Source organism: Maniola jurtina, chromosome 13 (assembly GCF_905333055.1).
Source record: "Maniola jurtina chromosome 13, ilManJurt1.1, whole genome shotgun sequence".
NCBI lineage: Eukaryota > Metazoa > Arthropoda > Insecta > Lepidoptera > Nymphalidae > Maniola > Maniola jurtina.
The window spans coordinates 3530592-3550428 of NC_060041.1; the positions used below are offsets into that span (position 1 = coordinate 3530592).

The window sequence follows — 19837 nt, forward strand, 5'->3', positions numbered from 1 at the left end:
GGGTTCCGTAGGTACTAGGTAGGTACCATCGTACGAGAAATCTCAAACCAGTAGGTACAATAAAAATTTATCATTCTAACATCTGTACAACACTGCAAGTCAATACTTAATGGGCAGCACCATCTTGATGTGAATTAGTAAATTCGGTCGTGGACATCAATTATTTATTATTACAGTAAATTTTTTGGGATGTAACCACAGATTCCTGGTTTTCAGATTTTTTCCTTTAAGTATTTGTGCTATGAGACATTGCTACCTGCTACATCAACGGGAATGGATCATCATTCTACGTCAACGGGAAGTACCTAGTTAGGCTATAGGTTTGATTCCCCCGAATTGACAGACATAACAGACAGACAACGAAATGAGCCTATAAGGGTTCTATTTTTCTTTTTGAGGTAGGGAACCCTAAAATTATGTTATATCCAAATCTTCTTAAATTGAAATCACAAAGATGCCATTACTTCGACAGATGTAAAACGCAATATGATTTATTGTACGACGTCGATTTTCGCATGCGCATATCGTTAATACAGCGATATCGATATACACGTCACTGTTATAATAATTAATACACCCAGTACATTTCGGAGCAAAAGTGTTTAAAGAATTTGAACTGACTTGCCCGATTAATATTAAATAAATATGGAAAAAGAAATATGTTTAATTCCTGGATGGCATCCAATTGGGATGATGCCTATGTCAAAATTATTATTAACTAGAGGATGCCCGCGACTTCGTCCGCGTGGATTTAGGTTTTTAAAGATCCCGTGGGAACTGTTTGATTTTTAGGGATAAAAAGTTGCCTATGTTAATTAGTACAGGGACGCAAGCTACCTCGGTACCAAATTTCATACAAATCGGTTAAACGTATGGGTCTTTAGGAATCCCGTGGGAACTCCTTGATTTTCCGCGATAAAAAATAGCCTATGTCCATCCTCGAGATATAAGCTAACTTTAAGTATACCAAATTTCGTCAGAATCGGTTAAACTCTTGGGCCGTGAAGGTATCAGACAGACAGTCAGACAGACACACTTTCGCATTTATAATATTAGTATGGATAAATTATTTCCTGGTACCTAGTCATTAAATAGAAGGTCTTCCAAAATTCGTAAAATTCATATCCCCTGTTAGTCTTAAGTTTGCTAACCATTTGAAATTATCGATTTAACTAAAAAGTACGTTAAATTACATCAAATGTTTATGACGTCACATCTGTGAATTTCATATAAGCTCCTTTGCTAAGCGAGCGTTTTGACGTTTAATAAAAGTCACTGTTTTGACTACTAGTCATCATCCCTATTGCATTATTTTCCTATATTAAGTACTTATTTGTCAAATTAAATTGGATACTCACATTAAGGAACATATTATTATGTAGTCAGGTTTTTATTGTGTGGAATGCAACAGTGCCAACATGACGGCAAGGGATAAGTACTTTTAAATGGTATGTGAGTATGTAGATTAAATTAAGATCTACATACTTAGCTGTGAGCCGTGGTCAGCTAGCGGTTAAGACGCCCGCTTACTACTAGGGAGGTTGCGGGTTCGATCCCGGGCACGCACTGGAGTCTTTCGGATGTGCGTTAAACCTGCATGGCTAAAATTTCTTCATAATGTTCTTAAAGATGATCTGTCGAGTTTGCCAATACGCACTTGACCAACTTGGTGGACTATGGTCTAACCCTTCTTTTCCGCGCAGATATGAAGTTCCCCTGACATTTCAATGGCGATAACTGTACTGTCGATACATTTAGCCCCTAGCCTAAGGACTTTCCTGAATTGCAAACCCAATATAAATAAACTATCAAGTCAATAACGATGTGCAGTGCATAATATACTCATACATATTTAAACAGTCCCACGTTTTTAAATATAAATGCAAATAAAACCGATAGCAAAATATCTTTACAGCAAATTGCATGAACACTCAAATCTCGCTATTCCATAGTTATCGAATATTCACCCAAGATAGCATGAATAGAATAGTACAATCTAAAGACAAAGATTATTCCAGGATTGTCTTTACTCCTTAGTGCGCGACAGTACGACCGAGAGTCTACACACGGGACCAACTTGGATTCCAATTTACGTTCCAACCTTGTTAGCTATAGTAAGTGGCCTTTCAAGCGCAATTCTAGCTTCATTCATTGCATACGGGTTTACTCAAGTTCAGGATGGCATAGAATTGAAGTTGTTTATTTGCTAGTTAAGTATTGCGGCAGCGTCCAGGGTGGACTGAAGAAAACAGAGGCTTTTTACTAACTTTATTCTTAAAACTATCTTATCTAAGTGACAATGCTGTTCATTGAACTAAATCTATATTTGACTTATTAACTAAATCTTCACGTTTTATATCCGTGTCCCCTCTTCCATTCTTCAGGCGTTGGTTACAAAGATCACGTACAATTGCGAGAGGAATTGGCGGTGATGATGCTATGTGCTGCGTCGGCGAATTTCCACACATACTAACTCCTCTGACAGCGCCTGGGTTCTCTTATGGGTAACGGTGGAATACGTAACTTGCTCATCTAACACAATAAACATTTACAAAAATTACGTCTTGTAAGTACATTCTAACTTAAAAATGTGTCGATACAAAAGGTAACCACAACACTGTTATTATACCTACCTATTAGACCCCAAACAAGGGAAGTCCTGGTCTTAGTACGTACTTAACTGTTAAATATTATTAAAATTAAACACTTTTAAGGGATAAACACAACAAAGTTTGGAGGGTTCTCTCATCATCATCATCATTGTGTGTCGAATGTCGAAGTCGAAGTTTGAGACCATCACGCGGAAAGCTTCTCTATTTAAAAAGCCGCTTATTTTAATTTCGGTTCAAAAATAAGAGTCATGTGAGCTTTGTGGCAATCATTCAGTGATAATCACTGAGTTAGCGAATCATCCTGCTGGAGCTCTTGTGCCTGCAATTCTTGGTTCCAAGATTAATCTTTACTAAGCGCGATTCCTCTGCGGGAAATGGCTGTATCGGGAAATTGTCGTGTTGGAAAGTGGTCATATTTGGAACTTTGGAAGTAACCATATTAACACGGACCCAAACGATAGCATATTATTATGTATATTAGATAAGTAGTGCTTATCACATGAAATACTGTGTAGCACCAGAAGCTTACAATGTGATGATTGCAATCAATTTCGATTGGCTTTGGTCAAAATGCACAGTTGCCTTAAGACCACCCAGTATCAATACCAATACAAACAAATATAATAATTCTGTCGCAATGTGACTATCACAACTTAGGTGTTGAGGTCCACAGCTGACAGCTGACACAAAATAATAAAAAATAACTTGAACGTAGAGACATGCGTATTAGCTACAGGCCATATTTTAAGTTCCAACGCGCTAAAAAGGTAGTTGCCTGACGATATTGGAATTCGGAACTAATTTCGGTATTAACTTAATTATTATTTTGGAACGTAATAAGTTGGAGTTAGAAGTTGGTACCGAGTGTAGAGGCTGTTTGGCGGGCATCGGCACCTGTGTCGGCGTACTTGAAAGCGGCCTCTCTTTGTGCGCAGGCGCTGCCGGCAAATATTTATTTTAATTTAGTGCCCGCCCGATCACTCGTTAATCGCTAATGGATTTGCTCCCGCGTCCGCGCACCTCGACCGACGCAAAACGATTGTTTAAATTTAGAATTCGCTTTCGATTAAAAACTTGATTGTAAACATTAAACAACCTTTTTTAATTTGACTACAGCAAAGGATTATGCATTTTACCCGATTAAGAGAAACCCCAAGCCGGGGTTATGTTTATAGCTGTATGTTAATAGGTTATAAGTTCAACTGTTTCCTCGTCCCTCCCGAATGATAAATGAGTCCTGTCTGTAATATTCATATTATGAAATGGCGTGCTGAAATATTTTTTGTTATAATTATAATTTGTAAAAAACTTCTAGTTTGTTTACAAATTATAAGTTTACTATAGGTATACCTAGTCCGAGGTTTCATTGTAATTATATAAATTCGTGATAAACTTCTTTAGGTGCGTTGGGCGATTTTAGAATTATTAAAAGCTTAAAAGTTGCGTCACCGACATGATGAGAATGACATCATTCTCGAAGTGCAAATATCAGCCAATTTTTTTATGTTGGCCAATGATATTATTCTCTAAGCCAGTCAATCAAGAGAAAAAGAAGAAGATATTATTCTCTCTACCAACAACGGTTCGGAAAGAAAAACCTACTGAGCTTTGAATTCATGCCAGTGCCATGCCATTTGCTTTAAGGGTGAAGGAAAACATGGTAGGCGGAAACCTGCATGGCTGAGAATTTCCTATAATGTTCTCAAATGTAAGTAGGTATGTGAAGTCTGCCAATCCGCGCTGGGCCAGTGTTGCAGACTATACCTAACCCTTTTCATTCTAGTTTCTGAGCGGAGACCCTTGCGGCAAGGAGTTTGACGACCTCTCTGGCATAGTGGTATGCACTATGGTCTTATTAGTGGGAGGTACCAGATTCGATTCCCGATAGGGGTTTGGAATTTCTCTGGGCTGGTCTGGTGGGAGGCTTGGCACTCTACCGGTGAAGCCGTGCCGCCAAGCGATTTTGCGTTCCGGTACGATGAAGTGTAGAAACAAAAGCGGTATGGGTAGTAATAAAAACTGCCATAGGTACTTACCCCTTCCAGGTTAGTGCGCTTCCATCTTAGACTGTATCATCACTTACCACTAGGTGAGATTACAGTCAAGGGCTAACTTGTACATGAATAAAAAAAAAGATTTAAATTTTATGATATGTCTCACTCTCATCGTGGTTCAGGAGCCCAATGGGCGTCGTGCGAGAGAGGCACCGGCGCACGTTCGTCAGAGTTCCCAGAGCTTCTCAATATGTGCTGATGAGGGCCACGGAGGACACGGAGGGAGGGAGGGTTGGTAGAAATCCCACATAAACCGAGTGGGTATCTTAGGAAGATTTCGCCCTAGCACCTAACTGGATTAACGAAATAAAATGAAAAATAAAACATCTACAGACAGACAGTTCCTGTCTGGTGTGCCCCCATGTTTGTCGACGCTTTTTGTGGTAAAAAGGGCATTAGTGAACCCTTTTGTTTGCGCTCGGCTAAGACGGTTTGCGTGTCAACAGCCAGAGTCAACATTGACACATCGGCGGCTCCTATGGCCAACGTAATCTGGTTCGAAAAAAACCATCAAAAAACCCATAGCTTTTATTTTACACGTCCTCAATCATAGAGATGTAGACCAATAGAGCAATCCTTAGAAATGCAAACATGCGTCAAAAAACTATTCCTGCTTTACTTAACATGCAAAAAATTATGGAACTAATAATAGTGAATGAATGAAATTTGCTTTACTAGATACTATTACTACTACAATAGGTAACTTAAATTTATGTTTTTTTTAAATCCTTAAAAACTATTTTGATATTTACCTAATAAAATAAAACTAGAGCATTACTATTTAATGTAGTGATTTTAAACGCAATTTTACAGTGGCACAGGAAAAAGCAAAAGTGGCTTATAACAGATAAACAACCACAGACTAGTGATGTTCATGACGTGTTCATATTCTAGTGTTGTAAATTATTACCAATAAATCCAGTAGAAACTTTTTGTTTTTACCGGAATAAAAAGTGAATCTATATTACTCTCTTCGTATCCATGTAAAAAATCACGTAAACCCGTTGATCTGTTGCTGTGTGATTGAATTAAGGTCAAAAGCGTAAAAAAATACTTATGCCACCCCATGCAAAAACCACTTGTTATTTTTATATTATGAGTAATTTTTTTTACATATTATAATATCGTTTTGTAGCACTGTGTGGCTACAAAATTCGGTTTCACACAATCACTAAACTAAAATGACACCGTTTTCATAATGCTCCCTGCGTAAAAGGATAGCACTAGATTTAAACTTTTCTTATTTAGTTTAGATTAGTCTGTGTTAGACAGAGTAAGCCAAATTATTGATTAGCGTTAGCAGGATAAACGAGTAAGGAAACTTTCGGTTTTGTTCCTGAATCAACATCTGTCACATATTAGGTTAGGGGTGACGTGAAATCAAAGAGACCTAGTCGTTTCATAGCCTACCTAGTGTCAAATGTAGGTAACATTTCACGCCTGCCAGTGTAGGTGAAGCCTCGACGTTTTATTACAAGTTTGCTTACTGCCGTGTACCGTGCCTCTAGTGAGTTGGCACCTCTATGTCCTAAATGAAGTTGGTTATGGGATCAACTTGCATGGGAAGCTTTAACGACGCATTTAATGTGTTTTGTTTACCTACTTACTCTGCCTCTGATTGCTTTTGATTTTAAATAGGTACCTACCTACATTTCATTACCTGACTACTACGGAAGGTTTATGATTTTAATAGGTACCTAATGCGCCCGGCTTCGCCCGCGTGGATTTGGTTCTTTTTAAAATTCCTTGGGAACTCTGATTCAAAAAGTAGCTTATGTCCACCACTGGAATGCAAGCTAGTAGATAGGTACTATCTATCATTAATTGCAGTCTCAAAGCTGAGCGTTATTTTAGTGAAAAGTGCCCAGCCACTTTCTTGAGCGACTCTACTTACCTACCTGCTTTACAAAACACAGGAAATATCTGCCTACCGCCCTAACGATTTATAAATAGAATGTCATACTCCTGTATAGTCGGTTCATATTACAAACATGAAGGCAATGCTGGCTATGCGTTGCATCCGAAGCCGGGGACGGAACAACGGAATAAAAGCGATATTCGAATTCAATCGATACTGCATAAGCGAAGACTTTGCCGAAATCCCGTCTTTCCTTCCAACGAATTCCGAACATTTGCAATAAAAAACTTCTATAGACTCGAATCACGTCTCGATGCCGTTCTGCGAATTAAAATCACAAAAAGCCAGAAAGAGACGGCCGCCGGCGCCGCGGGAGAGAACGAGCGACATAATATGCAACATCGCCGCATCCACGCCCCTATAGGTATAAAATTCAAAATAAGATTTCAAAGGAAGTAAAAGGAAAAACAAACAGTCGCAGTGGGTTTCTCTAGTTTGTTAGAGCGAGATAAGTGCAGTTCGTTCGGCTCCGCCTTTATTGGTTAGTTAATATGACTTATGGCGCGTATGTTTACCGCGCGAATTAGCCATTTGGCGCGAACGTGTGGGGCGACGCCCGGCGGCAGTCGGCACCCGGCGACGCGATGCGTTCAGGAGTCAGGACCGACGTGCAACTGCAATCGAATGAGCGGAAACACATTCATTATAACCACTTTACTATGAAACTCACGTCGTCTCCTTATACTCTATTAAACGGCGTCTAAAATTCCACTAACGCCCCATTCCTTATAAAAAAATCATATTAATGATCCCCTACCGAGGAAAATGATAAAATAAATACAAATTACAAACTCTGTAGTTGGAAACTTCGCGATGCGCATAGAGATGTCACAGCATCACAGAGTAAAAACCAAACGACATCAAGTATGCATACAAGTAACGCCATCTAGAGACGAATAGCAGAGACTCGAGGTTTTTTACGTTGCAACTGCATTTGTAACAAAAAATTGTTATGAAATCCGATACGTGATACCGTCTATTTATCGTACAGATAATTGCGAAATATTACTCTTATTATTTATTTTCTCACTTAATTAAAATTACACTGCATTTATGTGAGTAGAAAAACACTGAAAGAGTGAAGGCACGTCGCACCATTGCTTGGTAATTTTTTTTTATCAAAGCTACCTGACTTACTTGTTTGAAAGTTTAAAATAAAGTAGATATATGAAGCGTACATAACTAACTACCTAACCTGTAAATATTGGATGGCGCGATGGAAGGTCGTTGATTTTCAATAGCTGCTGCCTCAATGGACAAAAAGTGTGAATCGACTTTTAGCCTACCATACCTACTTATATATCAATATCAACCCACCACCGGCTCACTACTGAGAACAGGTCTCCTCTCAGAATGAGGTCATAGTCCACTACGCTGGCAGACTTCACACACTCAACATAAAACATCTCGTTATCATTTATATCATTATATCATTATATTTGTATCATTTCGTTAAAACATCTACACAAAGGCCAGATCATTTTCTAAAATCTAAAGTGATCCAAATCGGTAAACTTACCTCCCTGGCGCAGTGGTGAGTGTTGCGGTCTCATCAGTGGGAGGTCCCGGGTTCGATTCTCGTTAAAGGAAATTTGTAATTTTATAATTTCCTCTGGTCTGGTCTGGTGGAAGGCTTCGGCCGTGGCTAGTTACCACCCTACCGGCAAAGCCGTACCGCTAAGCGATTTAGCGTTCCGGTACGATGCCGCGTTGAAACCAAAGTGGTGGGTATGAGTTTGATAAAAACTGTCTCTAGGTTATCCTGCTTCCATCTTAGACTGCATCATCACTTACCACCAGGTGAAATCAGAGTCAAGAGTTAACTTGTATCTAAATTTAAAAACCGAACTGAAATCTAATAAGTAATACCTAAGTACCTAATTACTTACTATCCCTTTTTTTCACTTCTCAATTAAATCGTTTTCCTAATTATCTTAACCGACAATAGAGCCTGCGACCAATTTTACGATAGACATTCGCACAGCTGCAGCTATGTACTACCTAGAGGTCATTGTACCTATCAAAAAAATCCACGATTATCCTAAAAACCCTGCCAAATGCAAGTCTGTAAAGATAAATCAAATGCATAAAAATAAATAAAAATCTGTTTTGGAATGTAGAGTTAAAGCTCTTTCATATTATGATACCCACTTGGTATTGGAGTTATCTTACTTTGAATTTTTTTTTTAAAGTTATGTACCTACCTACGTAACTACAAACTTGCTATTTTCGGATTTATTCCGTTACTTGTGCTATAACACCTAGCTACCTGCCAAATTTCCTGATCCTAGGTCAACGGCAAGTACCCTATAAGTTTTCTTGGCAGACACGACAGACAGACAGACAACAAAGTGCTCCTATAAGGGTTCCGTTTTTCCTTTTGAGATATGAACCATAAAAACCTTAACAGCACGTTTAACACGTCATATTTCTATGTCGAGTGTTGCGTTATTGACGTCTCGAATCGAAAATTATAACAATATTTTTACGCACAAACGTAACGTCTTTATTTCGATCAACAATTATTTTATTGTCTGTGTCCGTGTCGAAACGGAACCGATCCGACTGGCGCCATCTCTCGCTTGTTACTCGAACTTGGCTCGTTAGGGCGGGCCATAAATTATATTGTCGACTATCGATACCCGAGGGATAAAGTTTAATGGCATAGTAAACGCAATATTTTACCCAAGTAAAGACAGTGTTAGATTTTTCAACTGGCATGCGCTCACGACTTACTGGCTTTTTTTGACAAAAATTGTAACGTACATTTAACACGTTCTTGGTTTTTACTTTTTAAATAATTATAATGTATGTTAGATACTTACCTTTTTTCTAGAACGAATGCTTGAGTGAAATGAATTATCTATTGACAATTTGTAACTTTCTTTAGGTTATTATTTATTAACTAGTATTAAAAAATGCATCTAAATTAAATAACACAGTTAGAAAGGCTTTAAAAGATATTCAAAATTGTGTAGCTTAATCATTCCTAAGAGAAACCTAAGTGCTTACAAATTTAAACATCAATACATTCCTAATTGAGTTCCGTCGTGTCCTTTTAAGTGAATCACTTTAAGTCTGTTATCGCAAGTCGGGTGGTTTTGTCGATTATTTTTAATCGACAAGTGAAATCATCGTGGGACCACCGTGCATCCCCATTTACATATTAATTTGTTGTCCAACCATAAAATAAAGAAATTGGACGGACGAATAAAAGACTCGTAATTAAGGCAGCCTCATGGTACTACTAGGGTTGTCAATTTTCTCCTTTAATTTTTTGAGGCCCATAAACTACTCGTATAACAATACTTAAAATTAAAAACTTTATAAAAGACTCTTGAAAATACTATGTAAATAAATTGCAGCTAGATAAATTTTTTCGTATAATTTATAGATAAAGCATAAATTTCCTTCGTTTATCAAAATTCGCAAGTTAACGTACCTAGTTTTTTAAATATGTAGAGTCATAACACAAAATCTGAAATGATTAACTACAATTTCAACTTAACGTACCTACGTTAACTTTCTTATAGTTAGATTGTTTTTATAACATTCGATTTTTATCTCACTCAATAAGATATGTATAACATAGACTGCAAAATATCGAAGAGTGGCATAAAAGTTGTGTTTTTTTTAATTATTCGGTCATAAAGCCTATAGACAGCCCTAATAGCAACTATAATACTATTTTTATGTTATCGACTATCGTTCTTGAAATGGTCTCGTCTTAGAGGACCCGCTTCGTTAGTTTTAAAGGGTGTCTTGTTTTGTATGATCTCGATGACTTTTTAGGTACATATGATATTTGTATCAATATCATTTTTAATTCTATCTGTAATCACAATCACGCCAAATGGAAACTAACACATCAATATAACCTAGATGCCTCCAAGTCTACTTCTTTGCCTCTTTTAATGAATCAAAAACTGACTTCCCCGCCGCAATTTCCGACAGGTTAATTTTTTTTAAAGATAAGTAGTAACATATACCTACTAAATAGTTGAATCTCCTGTTCCATCTCTCGTTATACTCGCTGTATATCTATAATAATATCATATATAATAATATCATCAAAATATATACATATATATCTAATAATATCATCCTCCACATCTTGGGCATAAAAAGAAAATTTTATCCAAAAAATTGTATTACTTTGTCTTCTGTTAGAAAATACCTTATACCTGTGTGATTAGCAATATTTCGCCAGTCTTGATATTGTTAGGTAATACCGAAATAGACACAATATTTGTAATTGCTTTCAGAAACAGTTTTTATTCTCAACAATTCACTGTGCTTTAACGGTAAGCATTTTAAATACGTAAACCAAGCTCGATCCTCAGATTCGACAGTATCTTTTATTTTGTACAGCTAACCAGAATTTCCAAAAGGCTCGCCGTTCTTTTTCCAATATATATTAATGAAAAAGTCAGACTTCATTTCGAAAACACACTGATTAAAACTGTAACTTAGTAATGGTGTGACATCAATGGTGCTTGGGTTAAAAAAAATTCGCGGACACAAGTCCAAAATTTGTTGCAGTAATTGCGGCTTCTTTTCTTGGTATATGGATTTTCCCAGTGCCAAATCAGCACAATAATGCACTTCGCCAATCTCAAGTAACTTGATTAACCTTACGTACGAGTAAGTCTCGAAAATCAAGTGCGTTCGCGCGTTAATTCTTTTAATTGTTTTATGAAAAAAGCGACGCGAAACTCAATCTGGCACGTTAAATCTGAACGGAAGCCCGCCTCATCAAGCGATTTGATCAAATTAAAAGCAATTCCAACTAATCATACGTCGCGTTGGGGGAAGCAATTAGTCAATAAAAATAATTTGTTTCAATGCGCTGGGCTTTTGTCTCACGGTCAGGTCAACGGGACTTGAAGAGTATAAGGGACTATTGTTGCATACTATCCATATATCCATACTAATATTATTTATGCGAAAGTGCGTCTGTCGGTCTGCTAGCTTTTTACAGCCCATTCGTTAACCGATTTTACGTGTGGTACAGACTTGCATCCTGAGGCACACAGGCTACTTTTTATTCCGGAAAATCACAATCCCATCAGTTAAACCGATTTTGAGTGTAATTCAGAGATACTCGTAGCTTGCATCCCGAGGAAGAACATAAGCTATACTTTTGGTTCCGGAAAATCAACAAGTTCCCACGGATTTTACAACCTAAATCCACATGGACAAAGTTGCTGACATCATCTGCTTGGTACTTACAGAGGACAGACTTGTGATTGACGGACGTAGACTATCTTTTATATAGACTTTTATCCCAGAAATCTAAGAGTTCCCACTACTTTTTAAAAATCCTAATCCACGCGACAAAGTCGCGGATATCTTCTGTTTTAAGAAAAACTGTCTGAGTAGCATAAAGAACTTTAATTCTGTGAAAGCAAAAGTAAGAGATAATGCCCAGACATTTTTGTGCTGATTCGCTAAACTGATTCTTAGCGCGAATGTCTAGGAGGTTTTGCTGAGTTTATGCCCTTTGTAGTAAAGTTCATCCTTTTACCTCTTTTTATAGTTTTTCACACAACACGCGTAGGTATATTATTGCTTTTTAACGCATTGGTATTAATACTATTGGTATAAATACGTATTGGTATAATCATTTAAAATCAGGTTTTTATTACATTTTAATTCTTATGTAGCAATTCATGTATAAAAAAAAACCGACCAATTGTGAGTCGGATTCGTGCACCGACTGTCCGGTAGCTTGGAATTGTGGAATTATTTTGCTGCTTAAATTAACTGCAAATATAAGTTTGTAATCGCAAATTTTAATGTGATATAACTCAAAATTATGGTTTTTGGCATTATTTCCTTTGTTTATGCTATAAGATATTTCTTATTGCCAAATTTCATAATTCTAGGTCAACGGAAAATACCTTATAGGTAGGTAGGGGTTGAGTCCTTTGCGAGTGTCAAAATATGTGGCTGTCAAGATATGGCCATTTATGGCCATATCTTTTGACTTCATTAAGTTTCATTAAGAGAAAAAGGGTGTTGACAGACAGACAACATAAGGGTTCCTTATTTCATTTTGAGGTACAGAATCCTAAAAATAAAAACAGACAATGTACGAAGTTTAAAGAACGTTGCAAGATCAAGTTAATTAATAACTTAAAGCGCAAGAACCTGAGCCATTATAAAGTAAATTCCCGCTGTCATTTATACAGCAGAGACAGCGCCCACAATGGCAATATTAACATGTTTCTTAGTCGGCAACTTGGCACTCGGCTTTAATGAACTCTTAAAGGAGGGAATTACTTGAAATACCGGCCTACTAGAATGTAATAGAATTAATAGTAAAAACCGGGCCCTTGAATATTGATTTACAAAGGGTGCGCAGCGCGCTCGGCTCCTCGCGAGGAATGTTAATGTTTGTTTTGCATACAAACACATTATTTTTACAATACAAAAGCTTCTATGACGGGAGTAACAATGGATGTACAATACCTATCTAGATTACGGCTGCGTGGAATCTTAATTTAAATACTAAACCTCTCCGTGACTTAGCGCGTCTCTATAGTGTAAACGAGGCGGTGAAGTCCATTTTCTTTGCTGCTTGTAATACATTATTTATTGTGAAAATACATTAGCGGCTGCTTCCATTGTATCCATTGTTAGTATTTGTTAAGCCTCGTGGCTTCTTTGTAAGTAAATAACTGTTTCTTAACATAAATCACAATCACTTTGCATACTAAAATGTAAAAATTATTATCGATAAATTTTTTAATGTAGACTGGTACGTCCCTACGAACCTACTGATTATTTTAAACACATTTGCTCTTTTCTCTGTAAATAGCAAATTAATTACTTACCTATTAAGTATTGGGCGAGTAAAACCTGTAGATATCTTAAAATTTTAGCACATAGTAGGTACATCTCTATAATATCAGGTATGCGCTCTTCATAGATTATGAATTATGATTTATGACTGCGTTTTTTTTTTTAACACGGTATCATTAAATCCCCAATCATGTCGGTCTGTTTGTTTGTTAGTCTGTTCGGCACAAATATTGCAATAGATTTTAAGTTCCTGATGAGCTAAAGGTTTGATAAACATACGTTGGAACTGGGTGACAATGCATCATTAACTCAGTTATGTGTTTAAATATTAGACTGTGAAATTTTACATCAGGTCAATACAAAAATAGTAATTTTACCTTTTTTAAACGACACGTTTTCTCATAGTTATTTTAAGGTTAGTACCTACTTAAGCGATTCAACCTAACAGCACACGTCATACCCACTCATTACCATCCAAGGCCGAGGGAAAAACGAAATGTCCCATAATTTACTAACCGCACGGTGCGCGGTGGGGTCAGCACTGTCATTACATAATGAAAAAGCCCGAATTTGTGACAACCCTAATGGCTAACTCTGTTACACTAAAACGTGGTTAAAAATAGAACGTTCTATTTTCAAAACCCAATCAAATTAATTTTTATGTCTATTTGCTAACTTTATTTGCATTTTCCGCTAATTACTAAAAGTGAAAAATACGGTCAAGGCCGGTAAAACATACCTACCTACGCTTCAAAATTTAACGCTTTGTCTACTAGATGATACTTACCCGCGATATTGTTTTATTTGATTTTTTTTTAAATCCTGTAGGAACTCTGTGATTTTCCGGGAGCCTATATTCGTTTCCGGAATGCAAGATCTATCTCTATACCTAAATGCGGCTTTGAGTTCTTAAAAATTCTTGGGAACTCTTTGATTTTCCGGGACAAAAGTCCTTTCATCATCCCGAGTGATAATAGCTATAATTTTTTATAATTCAATATGGCGGCTGTATGGTTCCGCTTACAAATGTGAATGTTTTTGGCAGGGCGGTTGTGTTATTAATTTTAAAGTTATGAGTTGTGTGCTTATGTAGGCCTATGTAAAAGATTGATCTAGGATAGAATATGCATTCTAGACCGTTGCATTGGCAGTAACTCCTCATACTTATTATGGAAAAAGTTAAGCATTGATGCATGTTATTAGACTTATTACACTTATTAGTCATGGTGAAGTATCGGATAGGAAAAGACCTGAACTGCAATTATTGTAGCTGGGAAGTAAGGATCGATTTCCCTTAACTACCACCTTCGTATCTGATCGCGATCTCCTCATGTTTCATTCAACAGCGCCTGCAATAATGACCTTTAACGACATAATATTATAATATCTACAGACGGGCCAACTTTCAAATCCAACTTAGGTTGGCCGCCGACTTTACCTACTACTATTATTTAAGGACAAGTTAGCACTTTACTGCGATCTTAATTACCACTAGCAGGGCCACTAGGGTCAGGGTCCAAGATGGAAGCACTCTAACTATAAGAATGTCGATATAGTAAGTTATAAGAACTTTGTTACTTAAAAGTTTATTAGCGGCATCTAACGCGATATGATTGGGGACAAATTAGACCGAATCAATTTAGGAAATAAAGTTTCCCCAACTCGGTAGGAATCAAAGTTTGAAAAGATTTAACATTTCAACATTTTATAACTAAAGTTTTCCTTGGTTCTAATGCGATTTGATTATTCATAATAGTATTTATTAATCGGTCGTAACCGACCAAGGTCACCTTTGTCGACAGTAAATTGGGAACCGTGTAAAAGGCGTTTAACGTGTTGCCTAGTTGGCAAGTCTGTAGATGTATTTCCGACAAATCCCGTCCTTCTGCAATACAGCAAGCCTGCTTTATTGATGAAGTTAAAACTGAGGTACCTCTTTCCATCAACGTCTACAATCTACCGCTGCCTACGCGCCCTTGGTTGCTACAGCAGCTTTCCTAGCCAAGATGGTTGATTTACATGGTACTTTGGTTACAAATGCTCTATACGGTTGAAACCAACCAAGGCCACCTTTGTTGAAAGTCGGTTGGCAGCTTTGTAGCAGGCGTTAAATTGCTCTCTAGTTGGCAAGTCTGTAGATGTGTTTCCGACAAACTCCGTCCCTCCGCAATACTTATACAGCAAGCCTGTATTATTGATGAGGTTAAAACAGAGGTAGCTCTTTGTTCCCTTATTAGATAATGACCGGCTTGGTTTCGTTACAAACGTGTCATCGAGAATCTATCAATTCGTTGACAGTACCTACCTGAATTTTTATATGCACCCTAAATGTATGGGAAGAGTAAATTTCGATGAAATCCAATAATGGCAGGTCTAATACCAATGAAATTATGTAAAAAAAAAGTCCTATCTAATTCTAAAGTAGAGACACTTGGGTCATATTTGTAGAGCGCTATCTCTTCTACTTTCGTGCGTTTTGTATCTTGTGCCTTATTCATCAGCGAGCGCGATAAAAAGATTTACATATTATTATTAAGTATTTATTATTTAGGGATTGACGAAAAGAAATGATGTCTATAAAGGCATCATCCCTTTTCGTCAGTCGTATCGTGTTTACTTGGTGTCGCGGTAGTTTGTTGTGGGCTCTTCTCAGACTTGGGCGCGTTTGGAACCCTCGTAGCTTTAGTTTTAAGTTAACGTAATTAATTATATATCACCACTACATCATTTTTTGACAATCAGAAATTGTGCAATAGTATCCAATTTAAATAAATGACTTTGACTATGACTTTTCGCTAGAAATGTCTAATGCTGCCGTGGTACTTAATTGGCGCTTAGAGTTTGGTAGCTACTGTTATTTTGTGATTGTAAAAAAATTATACACTCGATTTTTATATTACACTAGCTGTACCTACCCGGCATGCATTGCAATGCCGTAAACAAACATTTTTTTTTTATTCATAGATATATAGTTTTTTTAATGCAGGAACCATCTCGGGCGCCCTCAGAACACTCTACCAAAGTTTCATAACAATCTGATCAGCGGTTTAGCCGTCTATAGAACACAAACATACAAACATTGATTTATAAATGTAAGAAGATATACCTATGTAGGTATACCCAACCCGATCTATCCAGCAGTGGTTTGAATTGTGCGTTGATAAATCAGCCAGTCATCACGTTTTCCTGTTTCATAATTACTATAATTTTTTTTAATCACCCTCTCAATTACCACAGCAGAATTGATAAGTCCCCCTAGTTATAAGCTGTTCGATCAAGTTCCTAAGCTGTCTAAAGTGTGTTACGCAGACGATCCTGAACTCGATGCACAAGTACCAGCCGCGGTTCCACCTGGTGCGCGCCAACGACATCCTCAAGCTGCCCTACTCCACCTTCAGGACGTACGTCTTCAAGGAAACCGAGTTCATCGCGGTCACCGCATACCAGAATGAAAAGGTGGGAATGAAAAGATAATTCACCCAATGAAAATGTTTTAAAAGTAGCTATAATGACGATTTTCAGTCACTGTACTGTTTTATATATACAGTCAAAGGTCGTAAGTCGTGTAGCACCTGCTTCGCGGAATTGCTTCTCGATTTCTGAGGCCGACCGTACCTATAGATAGATTGTACGTTGATAAGAGTCGTATGGCGGCTACTACGCTGACTCTAAAACTATAATGAACGAAAATTTTTTCATTTATAAAAATCAACCTAACAAAATAAAATTACTTCTGAACTACTACTTTTTTTATAAGCAATTAAATAGCATTTTTTCAACGGTGAAGGAAAATATCGTGAGAAGACCTAGAGAGTTTTCCGCAAGAATTCCGCCAATGCGCACTTGGCCAGCTAGGGTGAGCTTTAGCCTAAACCTTTCTCATCCTAAGAGGAGACCCATGCTCAATACGTAGGTACTTAGGTAATGTCAGTTAACGAAGTTTTAATACAATACCGGTTTCCAGATTACGCAGCTGAAGATCGACAACAACCCCTTCGCGAAAGGCTTCCGGGACACGGGGGCGGGGAAGCGAGAAAAGAAGTAAGTACCTAACCCCAGACAAACAACATAGTCTATATGATAGCTTTATCTATATATAAGTATTATCTAAATAAGATAAGAAAACGTCAGTATAACCAACTCTTAGGTAAAACATGAAGTGATGGGTGGCACAATTTACAAAATAATCATTATTTTAACTTTCTTTCTTCTATCTAAATACCTATACCTATAGGTAGCCATACTCGAGAGGAAAAGGTGACTGACTTACTGATCTATCAACGTAGGTACCTATACTAGCTAGGTAGGTAGCTCAAATTACTGCACGGATCGGGTTGAAATTTGGCATACAGATCCTATACCTACCTATCTCTATTTTGACGTGTAGACATCCGCTAAGAAAGGATTTCTGTAAATTAAACCCCTGAGAGGGTAAAATAGAGGGGTTTGAATTTTGTGTAGTCTACGCGGTCGAAGTCGCAGGCATAAGCTAGATATAAATGCGAAAGTGTGGTTGTCTGTCTGCCTGTTACCTTTTCACAGCCCACGGGCGGCATACCTACTTAGGTAGAGAATAGAGATAGCTGGCTGATAAAATCAGAGTTCTCATATGATTTTCCCTCAGCTAATTTAAAAGTTAAACAAGTGGCAGATACCTTGGAGTTTTCCAAAAAGTTAGGTTTAAGACGAAAGTTTTATGTCAGCGAGGATCTTACTTAGACAAACTACATACACAAACTACATTATACACATATTACACTAATAACATACATCATCATCATTATCAATCGATTGACGTCCACCTGCTGGACATCGGTCTCCAAAGGCCAGGGTCTTGCGTCGCCTGAATCCAGCGGCTCCCTGCGACTCGGTTGATGCCGTCTGTCCACCTAGTGGGGGTCTTCCAGCGCTGCGCGTTCTGGTCCGTCGCCGTTCTATCATCTTGGGACCCCAACGTCTACGGTTTTTCGAACATGCCTCTTGCCATTTATGCTTCGCATGCCGTTGATGACCTAATGTTGGTTACTTTGATGTTCCTATGGATCCCCTCAAATCTGATTTGATTACGAAGATAAACTCCAAGCATAGCTAGAGAACTATGCTTGGAGTTATGGATGTATGGAGTTATGTATGTGTATGGATGGAGAGCCACATCGCCCGCTGAGTGACTCTGAGCTTTCTATGAGGCCTATAGTTAACGACCATGTCTACAACATACTAACTAACTAACCTATTAAGTAAGTATTTAATTTAGTTTTGAATGATCATGAAACCCAAAAAATCCAATTAGAATTTAATTGTTCGGTAGCTGATTCTCTGTAAACCTTGTTAATTGTATTATATAGTTTTAAAAAGAAAAGGCTTTAATGAGTTTTTTGAATAGGTGTAATTTATTATAGTTCGTAGAGCCGCAGGCACGTGATACTGGCCAGGTAGGTACTTAATTCTAATATAATGAATATTACTTATTCATTCGGCAACAAAAAACATTAAAAGCTTATGTTCTTCATCATTCGTTGAACAAACAAAAACTTATTTATTTAGTTAAAAAAAAGTAACTGCTCGGATCACGAATTTAATTTTAACCGGTTCAAACATAAAAACCTCGTCGAGGTAGGTGGCAATCGCAAACACCCTAGAGGCGTAAGATAAATGACGGCAAAAACAGTTCACTATTTAAGTTAAGTTAACAGCTAACGGAATTAGCTTTTATCTGTGAATCTCTCCAAATTAATTAGAGCGAACGTTTCTGAACGTACCCGCCAACACGGTCGGCGTCGTTCGAAATTCAAATTAAACCAATCCGGCGCCTCCTTATTCGTGTTCCGAGCTTAAACATGGCGGGGAACCGCTCAAAATGGTGGAGTCATACGACTTGGCGCTTTTTCCAACGTCTTTAGCGTGCAAGGGAGAAAATTGGATTTCCGCGATAAAGTCGGCTTTAGTTTTTTCACCGCATAATTCGATAGCGCTCAGCGCGGGGATGGCTTGTGGTTCCGCTTACTTATTTCAAATTCAACGAGAACTCAATTAGTGGACGGCAATGCAACGAATTATGTCTAGTGCCAGTCTCCATCGACAAACAGGAATATGATTTGCTTATTTACACATAGCATGTTATCTACTCGTAATAAGTGGGTAACAGGTATATACTTACCTAGAGCTCACGCAATGCAAAGCGTAGGTAAGCTTGTTAGAGTGCTTCTTCTTTCATTTCATTTATTATTGACTCACTGTGCCTGAGTAGATAACTTTTCTAGCTCTTTTATGGACCCTAAATTAGTTTTCAAAATATACATATTAAAGTTCAAAGTCAGAACTCTTATTCGGTCAAATCACATCGGGCAAAACTATTTTCGAACAGAAGCCTGCAGTCAAAATCGAATGTGGGTTAGAACGAAATTATACTACCCCAACTTCACACAGTCTTCATCATAAGTAGGTAT

At 37.6% G+C, this 19837-nt stretch overlaps 1 protein-coding gene across 7 annotated transcripts in view; it reads left to right on the plus strand.

The window, feature by feature from the left end:
• LOC123870797 (optomotor-blind protein) overlaps positions 1 to 19837 on the plus strand; it is a 148649-nt gene that overhangs the window by 119381 nt on the left and 9431 nt on the right. For 6 of the 7 annotated variants that reach the window (XM_045914240.1, XM_045914233.1, XM_045914235.1 and 3 more), the window contains 2 exons: positions 16701 to 16847; positions 17356 to 17432. In XM_045914240.1, coding sequence (XP_045770196.1) covers positions 16701 to 16847; positions 17356 to 17432 — 224 coding nt within the window. Of the gene's footprint in view, positions 1 to 16688; positions 16848 to 17355; positions 17433 to 19837 lie in introns of all 7 variants that reach the window. The other variant, XM_045914234.1, reaches the window with a different exon arrangement.